Source organism: Salvelinus alpinus, chromosome 8 (assembly GCF_045679555.1).
Source record: "Salvelinus alpinus chromosome 8, SLU_Salpinus.1, whole genome shotgun sequence".
Classification (NCBI taxonomy): domain Eukaryota; kingdom Metazoa; phylum Chordata; class Actinopteri; order Salmoniformes; family Salmonidae; genus Salvelinus; species Salvelinus alpinus.
In genome coordinates, this window is record NC_092093.1 from 27,095,219 (window position 1) to 27,106,203 (window position 10,985).

A 10,985-nucleotide genomic window follows, 5' to 3' on the forward strand; every position below is an offset into this window, starting at 1 on the left:
TCCCTGACCTCCAGGGACTTTCTATTTAACTAATACATGATTGTCTCCCATCCCCCATGGAAACCTATGGTGTGTAGTATATTATTCTACAGTATACCTACCACTGTACAGTTTACTATACAATTCTATAAAAGCACTGTAGTATTGTATAGTAAATTGTAGTGTTTTTTCATGTGGGCTAAAACAGATTAATACCCACATTGTATCAGCACTAAAATGTGCCAGAGCAGGTTTTAAAGATGGGAGTGATAGAAAAGAGTCAAAGTTACGAAAAACACCACAAGTGACTTTCAACCACCAGTTTCAACCAGCAGAAATGTGCGTTTGTCGTACAATAAACAGATTAGATTTATGCCGAGAGGAAAACAAGAGGTGGAAAAATCTCCCCCTACTTCATCAGGTGCTGTTTCCACACAAAGCCACTGTGCAACCATTGGATCTTTTCCAGCCCAGCATCATTAAAGTCATCTAAATGAGGCTGAAGGGTTCACATTGTGAGTGGGGATTTTTATTGTCTTAAGTTAATTATTGATACCCATCCTGTTAATCAATTTCTACATGTAACTACATGAATGACCTGAGTATGGCTCCAAGATGAGAGGTTTAGACCTGGAGCACCAACAATGACTGTTCTTAGTTTTACCACTGAGACCGACACAGTGGTATAATAAAGACAACCAAACAAACTAAGGTGAATTGCTGCTCTTATTTGAGATAATTACAGCAGTGATTAAGATAAAGTCAGATATGTCTAGGAAATTAATAATTAACATCCTCTTTACCTGGGAAAGCCCCCTATGACTGAATATTGACAGAAACAACTGTTTGTGTTTTTATTAAGGAATACAGATCAAATATTTAAATTAGTGGCATGGTAACAACAGAAAAGGACAAGGGAAGGTCACAAAAAAGTTACAATAGATTATTATTGCCATCACATTATCATTGCAGTGCAGCAGGTATAGTGGTCAGTCAAGTGTATGTTGGGCCTTCCCCCCAAGGTCCAGGCCGTCTTGTGCCAGCGGATGTTATTACTGAGTAATAACACAAGTATGTATAATAGTTAATAGGGTGGTGATGGGAGAGGGTACTGCTGGTGATCGTCATGGCAGCGTCATTAAAACATCACATCATCTTCCTGTTTTACCGTAACTACTTTAGCAAGATAAACAGACAGACATAGTTGATCCATTGTCATGACACGCATTGTGCAATATTACCGATAACTGTTACATAACCACAAGACATTCTGTATAATATAGTCCATAATCATAAAACAGATTTACTCAAACTTTTACAATTGTGTGCAAATTTCAAACAAGTCAAAGCGTGAGACAATCATCCAGAACTAAGAAATAAAGTCAAATGTGAGCTTTCCCTAGGTTTAAACCACTGAGTTGTCACACACCCTTGTACCCACATTGAATTAAATAGTTTAGTCCTTGGGAAATGTCAGAGCTTACACGGCATCTTAAATGTGATTATAATTTAGTCAGTCTCAGAGCTTTATGTGTGCATCCACAGTTGAAAAAAATACTGCAAATCAAATAAACCAAAAATCACAAGAATAATTATCAAACATAGGCTGGATTTAAAATAGCATAGCTAGTATAGTGGTACTGGTCCAAATAAAACAATCAGGGGTTTTACACTTGTATTTGTAAACCAAGAGAGGACAGCCAGCAGACATTTCTGATAGCAATTTGCTCTCCTTTACCTTAGCATGTCTAGCCTAATGTGTACAGTACTTTATAGACAAATAAAGATATAGATTTTCTGTGTCATATCATGCACATGAACGTATACAGGACAAAGCTATGTTGTGGAATGTGTGGGAAACCCCAGATTGTTTTGAAATGGAATTGTGTTTGGATGTTGCAAGAAAGTCAAAAACAAATCTCCAACATTTTTGATGATAAAAATACTACTTTGTCAAACACACTGTCCGGGCTGAGATACGACCAACGCTAAGGCAAGTCTTAGACAGCTTCCATTTAATACATTATCCGATATAGCCTTTACACAGATACGTAATACATACCGTGTATATTTTATAACAACATTCCTTCATGTTCAAAATATTTTATCTGTTCTCTTTATGGTGGAATCAGATGAGGTCAAAATTCAATTTCAGTTCTGTCAAATCTGGACGTGAATCAAAATTCCAATTCAATGAAAAAAATCCTAATTGAAAATAAATTGCACTTCCACTTAACTGGAATTTCAATTATCTCCTAAATTGAAATTTACTTGACCAACACGATAAAGAATTATTAACTGCAGTACGTTATACATAGACATTTCCATGTATTTTATTGTGTATGCTAACCACTATTACAATCACATATATATATATATATGGTTGAGAATAAAACCCAAGTAGCTTAAAAACCAGATTAAAAGATTAACTTTTCATTCAAGTTTTTCCAGTATTTGTGTGTTGTGCGATAAGCTAAGTATATTCTTCAAACATAATCAGTTGCTTTAGTCATAATTAAACATCAGTTCAAGGGGAAATATTTTAAATTATTGTTTCCCTTTGTCTTTTTGAAGACTAAATACGAGTGATCTATTCATGTCCTTGTTTACATCGTCTATGACAAAGGAAATAGTAAGGGTAAATTCAAAAAGTCAAAAAGGGGGTGCTTATATTTGTCTTGTTTCACACATGTACAAGTGTGTAACCTGTACAGTGTGTGGTGAAATGGGTGTGTCATTCTGCATATCCCACTCACCCTGAGACACCCTCGGAGAGTAGGGTGATGGCTTGTGTGCCAGATTAATTTCAACAGTAAGTCATTTGAAACACTAAACTTATAAAGAGTTACTGGCTTTAAGACCAGATATTCTCATTCTGTGTGTAGTAATATAAGGCATCAGTCTGTAACTCCCTACCTACATGATGTCAGTGTCTATTGCATTAAGCTCTGTCTGATTGGTTGACGGATAAGCACCTGAGATGAAAAAGAAGAGGGTGGTAGTACTGGTGAGACTAATCGGTCAGTCCCAGAACAATCAGGACCTAATCACATGACCAGGGTGTCTGAGGTCAATCCAGAAGCTCTTCCTTGATGCTGCAGGCCCCTTTGAGGTCCCCAGGGTGATCGAAGGCTGCCTGAATGAACTGGCCGAACAGGCGGTCCATGTAGCCCTCCCCACGCGGGTAAAGGCCCTCCAGGTAGCCTATATGTCCGCCGTGGGACGTCACCAACAGCGCTACGTTAGGCAGGCGCTTGGCTAGGGCCACCGGGAGAGCTGAAGAGAGAGAAGAGAAAGGGAGTGAGACAGAAGGAGGAAAATTTCAGTTTGAAGCATTTAGATGAAGACCAACAATTGATCACACACACTCAGTACCAGTCAAAAGTTTGGACACAGCCTACTCATTCAAGGGGTTTTCTTAATTTGTACTACTTTCTAGAAAAATAGTGAAGACATCAAAACTATGAAATAACACATATGGAATCATCAGGTAGTAATCCAAAAAAAAAAAAAAATCTGATTCTCAAAGTAGCCACCATTTGCATTGATGACAGCTTTGCACTCTTGGCATTCTCTCAACCAGATTCACCTGGAATGCTTTTCCAAAAGTCTTGAAGGAGTTGCCACATATGCTGAGCACTTCTTGGCTACTTTTCCTTCACTCTGCGGTCCAACTCATCCCAAACCATCTCAATTAGGTTGAGGTTGGGTAATTGTTGAGGCCATGGCCTTCTGATGCAGCACTCCTTCACTCTCCTTTGTCAAATAGCCCTTACACAGCCTGGAGTTGTGTTGGGTCATTGTCCTGTTGAAAAACAAATGATAGTCCCACTAAGCGCAAAGCAGATGGGATGGCGTATCGCTGCAGAATGCTGTGGTAGCCATGCTGGTTAAGTGTGCCTTGAATTCTAAATAAATCACAGTGTCACCAGCAAAGCACACCTACACCTCCTCCTCCATGCTTCACGGTGGGAACCATACATGCGGAGATCATCCGTTTACCTACTCTGCGTCTCACAAAGACACGGCGGTTGAAACCAAAAATCTCAAATTTGGACTCCAGACCAAAGGACAGATTTCCACCGGTCTAATGTCCATTGCTCGTGTTTATTGGCCCAAGCAAGTTTCTTCTTATTGGTGTCTTTTAGTAGTGGCTTCTTTGCAGCAATTCGACCATGAAGCCTGATTCACGCAGTCTCCTTTGAACAGTTGATGTTGAGATGTGTCTGTTACTTGAACACTGTGAAGCATTTATTTGGGCTGCAATCAGAGGTGCAGTTCACTCTAATGAATTTATTCTCCGCAGCAGAGGTAATCTGGTCTTCCTTTCCTGTGGCGGTCCTCATGAGAGCCGTTTCATCATAACACTTGATGCTTTTTGCGACTGCACTTGAAGAAACTTTCAAAGTTCTTGAAATGTTCCAGATTGACTGACCTTCATGTCTTAAAGTAATGATGGACTGTCGTTTCTCTTTGCTTTTTTGAGCTGTTCTTGACAATTTCTATACCATAAGTCGCCGTACATCCAACCGGCCTCACAACCGCAGACCACGTGTATGGCATTGTGTGGGCGAGCGGTTTGCTGATATCAACGTTGTGAACAGAGCGCCCCATGGTGGCGGGGGGGGGGGGGTTATGGTATGGGCAGACATAGGTATGGACAACGAACACAATTGCATTTTATCAATGGCAATTTGAATGCACAGAAATACCGTGATAAGATCCTGAGGCCCATTGTGAGGCCCATTTCTTTTAAGGTATCTGTGACTAACAGATGCATATCTGTATTCTCAGTCATGTGGAATCCATCAATTAGGGCCTAATGAATTTATATCAATTGACTGATTTCCCCATATGAACTGTAGCTCAGTAAAATCTTAGAAATTGTTGAATGTTGTGATTATACAGTGCTCAAAAAAATAAAGGGAACACTAAAATAACACATCCTAGATCTGAATGAATGAAATATTCTTATTAAATACTTTTTTCTTTACATAGTTGAATGTGCTGACAACAAAATCACACACAAATTATCAATGGAAATCAAATTTATCAACCCATGGAGGTCTGGATTTGGAGTCACACTCAAAATTAAAGTGGAAAACCACACTACATGCTGATCCAACTTTGATGTAATGTCCTTAAAACAAGTCAAAATGAGGCTCAGTAGTGTGTATGACCTCCCTACAACGTCTGGGCATGCTCCTGATGAGGTAGCGGATGGTCTCCTGAGGGATCTCCTCCCAGACCTGGACTAAAGCATCCGCCAACTCCTGGACAGTCTGTGGTGCAACATGGCGTTGGTGGATGGAGCGAGACATGATGTCCCAGATGTGCTCAATTGGATTCAGGTCTGGGGAACGGGCGGGCCAGTCCATAGCATCAATGCCTTCCTCTTGCAGGAACTGCTGACACACTCCAGCCACATGAGGTCTAGCATTGTTTTGCATTAGGAGGAACCCAGGGCCAACCGCACCAGCATATGGTCTCACAAGGGGTCTGAGGATCTCATCTCGGTACCTAATGGCAGTCAGGCTACCTCTGGCGAGCACATGGAGGGCTGTGCGGCCCCCCAAAGAAATGCCACCCCACACCATGACTGACCCACCGCCAAACCGGTCATGCTGGAGGATGTTGCAGGCAGCAGAACGTTCTCCACGGCGTCTCCAGACTCTGTCACGTCTGTCACATGTGCTCAGTGTGAACCTGCTTTCATCTGTGAAGAGCACAGGGCGCCAGTGGCGAATTTGCCAATCTTGGTGTTCTCTGGCAAATGCCAAACGTCTTGCACGGTGTTGGGCTGTAAGCACAACCCCCACCTGTGGACGTCGGGCCCTCATACCACCCTCATGGAGTCTGTTTCTGACCATTTGAGCAGACACATGCACATTTGTGGCCTGCTGGAGGTCATTTTGCAGGGCTCTGGCAGTGCTCCTCCTGCTCCTCCTTGCACAAAGGCGGAGGTAGCGGTCCTGCTGCTGGGTTGTTGCCCTCCTACGGCCTCCTCCACGTCTCCTGATGTACTGGCCTGTCTCCTGGTAGCGCCTCCATGCTCTGGACACTACGCTGACAGACACAGCAAACCTTCTTGCCACAGCTCGCATTGATGTGCCATACTGGATGAGCTGCACTACCTGAGCCACTTGTGTGGTTTGTTGACTCCGTCTCATGCTACCACTAGAGTGAAAGCACCGCCAGCATTCAAAAGTGACCAAAACATCAGCCAGGAAGCATAGGAACTGAGAAGTGGTCTGTGGTCACCAACTGCAGAACCACTCCTTTATTGGGGGTGTCTTGCTAATTGCCTATAATTTCCACCTGTTGTCTATTCCATTTGCACAACAGCATGTGAAATTTATTGTCAATCAGTGTTGCTTCCTAAGTGGACAGTTTGATTTCACAGAAGTGTGATTGGCTTGGAGTTAAATTGTGTTGTTTAAGTGTTCCCTTTATTTTTTTGAGCAGTGTATATTTGTTCAGTATATACACTACATGACCAAAAGTATGCGTTAGTGAGGTCGGGCACTGATGTTGGGCGATTAGGCCTGGCTCGCAGTCAGAATTCCAATTCATCCCAAAGGTGTTCGATGGGGTTGAGTTCAGGGCTCTGTGCAGGCCAGTCAAGTTCTTTCACACTGATCTTTACAAATAATTTCTGTATGGAACTCGCTTTGTACACGGGAAAACTAATTTCATGAAGCTCCCAACAAACAGCTCATGCTGACATTGCTTCCAGAGGCAGTTTGAAACTTTGCAGTGAGTGTTGCAACCGAGGACAGATGATTTTTACACGCTACGCGCTTCAGCACTTGGCGGTCCCGTTCTGTGAGCTTGTGTGGCCTACCACTTTGCGGCTGAGCCGTTGTTGCTCCTAGACGTTTCCACTTCACAATAACAGCACTTACAGTTGACCGGGGCAGCTCTAGCAGGGCAGAAATTTGACAAACTGACTTATTGGAAAGGCGGCATCCTATGACGCTACCACGTTGAAAGTCACTGAGCTCTTCAGTAAGGCCATTCTACTGCCACTGTTTGTCTATGGAGATTGCATGGCTGTGTTCTTGATTTTATACACCTGTCAGCAACGGGTGTGGCTGAAATAGCCAAATCCACTCATTTGAAAGGGTGTCCACATGCTTTTGTATATAAGATAAACGTTGAGGGCTGCTTCCAAAATCTAAATAAGAACCATCTATACCCCAGGCCCTATCCCATCTCCCTCTGACCCAGGCAGTACCCACCATGTTTGGGGGAGAAGGGGTCGTCGGCCGCATTGAGGCAGAGAATGGGCACTGTCGTCCTGGGAAGCTTGTAGTTTGGGCTGGCCTCCTGGTAGTAGTCCAGACAGGACTTATAGCCAAACATGACCGACGTGTAGCGCTCGTCAAACTCCCGGATAGTACGTGCCTGAGAGGGTAAACACACAGGAGCGTAGGGAGAGTTAGATCAAAAAAAGGGCACCAGCGCACAACTAATACACTCATTCTACACACAATGATATGGAAACTCATAGATAAACCATATGAAACTGGTTCTTACCTTTAGTACATGGTCCACATCCACCACAGTCTCCAACATCTTCCTGTGTCTGAGAGAACGTGAGAGACAGACAGATATTTGGGTTGCAATCACACCAAGGCTAGTAATGACAGGTCTTGTTCCATTTTGAAAGGCCAATAACCATGGCAACAACATTCACAGCAACACGTACATGGATACCACAACAACTAAACAACAAGTCAGTCTTACCTATTAATGGCTTGGCACAGGTTGCTGGCGAGGTGTCGGTTGAAGATCAGGCGGTTGATTGGTTGTTCCAGCGAGGCACAGGACTCCAGCGTGTCCCAGCTGACAGACATTGTGAGGCCGGCAACAAGCCCTGCCTCACTACCCTTACGAGCCAGGTAGTTCAACAAGAGCATGCTGTGATACAGTCAGGAATAGGAGGGGTGAGGGAGAAGACAGGAGGAGCGGTAGAGAAAGACAAGAGAAGGATAGAAGATGGGGGAAAGAGTGTATAGAGGGAGGACGAAAAACTATTTGCCACAAAATGCACTATGAACAGACTGAAGCAGTTACAACCTCTATGTATTTTTCTTTCTTTCTAAGCACTTACCCTCCCAGAGACACGCCAGTGCCCAGCAGAGGGGCTTGTGGGAAGAGTTCCCTGACATGGAGGACCACCCGCTCCAGGTCTGAGGTGTCCGCCGCACAGAAGGTCACTGGGGTCTGGGGGAGAGGAGGGGTAGGTTACTGGGGCAGGACTGGGATCATCAGAGTCTACTGGGAGAGAAGACATGGGCTGACATGTGGATGAGACTACTAGGCTCAAGCGCTGCACAGACCATATGTTACATTATTGATGTTTGTATGCAATGTAACCTTTGAACAGTAGTATAGTGTCTTATCAAACTGCTTGCAAAATTGCATTGTGGCAGACCCTGGTGGAAAATGCATGATAGTGCACTTAAAAGGCATTCCCTAAATTTACCAGTAGTTCTTCTCCTCCAAACCCTCTATTGTTGAAGACCACACATCTGGGAAAACAGAGAGACAAAGATCTAATCTCAGATTCCAAACCTCAGCACAGTGACAAAGAGCCCCATGTCGGTGTTTCTCAAATCGAGATGACAGTCAAGCTACCATACTGCACTTTAAAACCAATCTAGTCCAGAACCAACAAGTACCTATTCGAGATTAAACCAAGGATTCCATATAGCATGACAGGTAAAGTGAAAGGTCATGGCCTCTCAGGCTGACCTGTATCCACGGCGTGTGGCTTGGCTGACGGCGTGGAGGACGTAGGTCTGACGACTGTTCCCTGTGAGGCCCGGCAGGATGAGCACTGTGGGACGAGAGTAGCATTCTGGGTAGGCAGCACTGTCCCCGTTATCTACCCAGTCCAGAGAGATCTGACCTCCATCAGCCGTCCTGATCAACTCACTAAGGATAGTGGAGGAGACAGGAGGGTTAGTCTTTTAACTGAATACCGTTTCAAATGGTATACAGTAGGTTGGCCCAATATCCAGATGACTAGAGAGGTTATAGGTAGAGAGGAGGGAAGGAAGTTGTGGGTTCTGGGTTGTTTTACTTCCTGTAGTCGACCTGGGGGCTGGACTTGATGAGCACTCTGACCAGTGTCTGCAGCCGGCCGCCCCAGCACCAGGGAGTAGGGCTGAAGGGCTCAGCCACCACGGGACAGTGCCTCTGTAGGAACACACGGAATGCATCGCTACACACCAGGACCGGTGTCTGAGGGTGAGAGAGAGAGGACATGGGTATGTGCGCATGTGTGTGTTTAAGCAAAAGGGACTAAACAAAGGTGTGTACAGGGGTAAGTGTGGGTGTGAGAGAGACAGAGGGAGAATGAAAGAGAAGATGGAAATGGGTGAAAACAGTGTGGAATAAGCAGAGGCAACCAAACAGACAATCACACACTGTGGGACATATATTCTGCGAGCTGTAGTTGTTGGGCAATGGATCAAAATCTACATATGAGTAAAAGGTGCTGGGGAACAGTGGATGAAAGCATATCTTACAGGGTGCAGGCCTAATTTATATCCGATAGGCCTATCAAGTCCAATATCTATACAATATTGGGTGCTAACTTATTTGGTTCCTACAACCTGCTCTAAAAACTAAGGTGAGGGATGGACATAATGCAAGTGCCTGCAGATAGAGGTATGAAGCACTCAAGAGTAAAATACTAGAGGTTAAATGAGACGGAGCTCAGAGACACATGCTCTCAAAGCCAGGAGACAGTACCCCGAAGGCAGCTAGTCTCTGGCCGAGCGACTGACCTGGCCCTCACGGCCCCAGAGGTAGTACAGGGCAGCGGTGATGGTGGCGAGGACCACCGTGTAGGGTCTGTAGATGTTCTCCAAACACACTTTCCATAGGTCGGAGTGAGACAGCAGCATGACAGTGCTGTGATGACACACGGATGCAAACTCACACTCGTCAGGGGGGATTTGCGGAGGCAGGATGTCAACGTACAGAAGTCCGAGGGCGTTTAGAATCTTACTAGCTACAGAGTTCCTATTGATAAAGAGTTAAGCCTAGTAAAAAAAATATATCAAAAGCGAAACGTTGTCACAGCAGTTACAGAACAAATACGTACTGTTTCTTATCAATGAGATGCCCTTCAGGTTACAAAGTAACCGGGTCCGCGTTTTAGCAGCTTGTGATAGAAGGTCAACAATGTTTCAAGCGTCAATCAAAAGTGGGGAAGTTAGGTGGAGATTCTCAAACACTGATAGCCTACTGACTGCAACAACAAAAAACTGGAGAAAAAAAAGTAGCAACTCTGGCCTGCTTTGGCAAGATGATCCTGGGTGAAAACCTCGTTGGTATAGCCTACATCCAGAGAAACTCGCTCACTACTCCCAGTAAACGAAAATCGTAGACGAATACACAAAACAAAAACATTAAACGTTAACAATAACATATAGCCAATCGGCGTCACTCTAACAGTTACATAGCCTAGCTAGCTAATGTCACTACGACACCCTCCAAGTAATATAGCTGTCCGTAAACCTGCCTTGACAAGAAACATCTAAAGATGCGCCTTTCGGGTGTTATCTTCTCCTCTTTTCGTGTCAAACTTGGTAATTCTGCAACGAATTCGTTTTTATTTTAATTTTATCAATCGAATAAAAAGCAACAACTCAGTTCCGGGTCGGCACCGTTATTTTATACCTCTGCCCTGGTCGACTCATCCGTTCTTCTTCTTTGGCATTATGTTGCAGCCCAGCAGTTAGCTAGCTAATGCAATATCTCCAACTGTTGGGCTGGGGTGGGATATGGATTGAGAGACAGGCCTTTTCTCGATTAGACTACTAAACTTCTGCACTTTTTCTCCTCAGTCCTCTCTCGCCTCCTTTTGAAAAAGGTCAAAGATAATTGAGGAGAGGAGGCGATTGGGACGAGAGGTTGAAAATGGCGGCGAGTAGTGAGGACGAAATGGAGAAAAAATTGGTGAAGCAACAGCTGTGCTGGATTGAGAA

General features: G+C 44.2%; 1 protein-coding gene across 4 annotated transcripts; it reads right to left on the reverse strand.

Moving 5' to 3' along the window:
* Window positions 1-819: 819 nt before the first annotated feature.
* On the reverse strand, window positions 820-10,716 carry LOC139582819 (phospholipase ABHD3-like). Of its 4 annotated transcripts, none has more exons than XM_071413184.1 (10): window positions 10,100-10,716; window positions 9,780-9,906; window positions 9,071-9,231; window positions 8,740-8,922; window positions 8,471-8,516; window positions 8,096-8,208; window positions 7,729-7,902; window positions 7,519-7,567; window positions 7,221-7,386; window positions 820-3,255 (listed from the first exon to the last, which is right to left on the reverse strand). In XM_071413184.1, the coding sequence occupies exons 2-10, from the start codon at window positions 9,897-9,899 to the stop codon at window positions 3,050-3,052; spliced, it is 1,218 nt and encodes a 405-aa protein (XP_071269285.1). In that variant the 5' UTR covers window positions 9,900-9,906; window positions 10,100-10,716; the 3' UTR covers window positions 820-3,049. The 4 variants fall into 4 exon arrangements, with proteins under 4 accessions (XP_071269285.1, XP_071269284.1, XP_071269286.1 ...); XM_071413183.1 differs by having other exon boundaries at window positions 9,780-10,017; XM_071413185.1 differs by lacking the exon at window positions 9,780-9,906 and having other exon boundaries at window positions 10,520-10,715.
* Window positions 10,717-10,985: the final 269 nt, after the last annotated feature.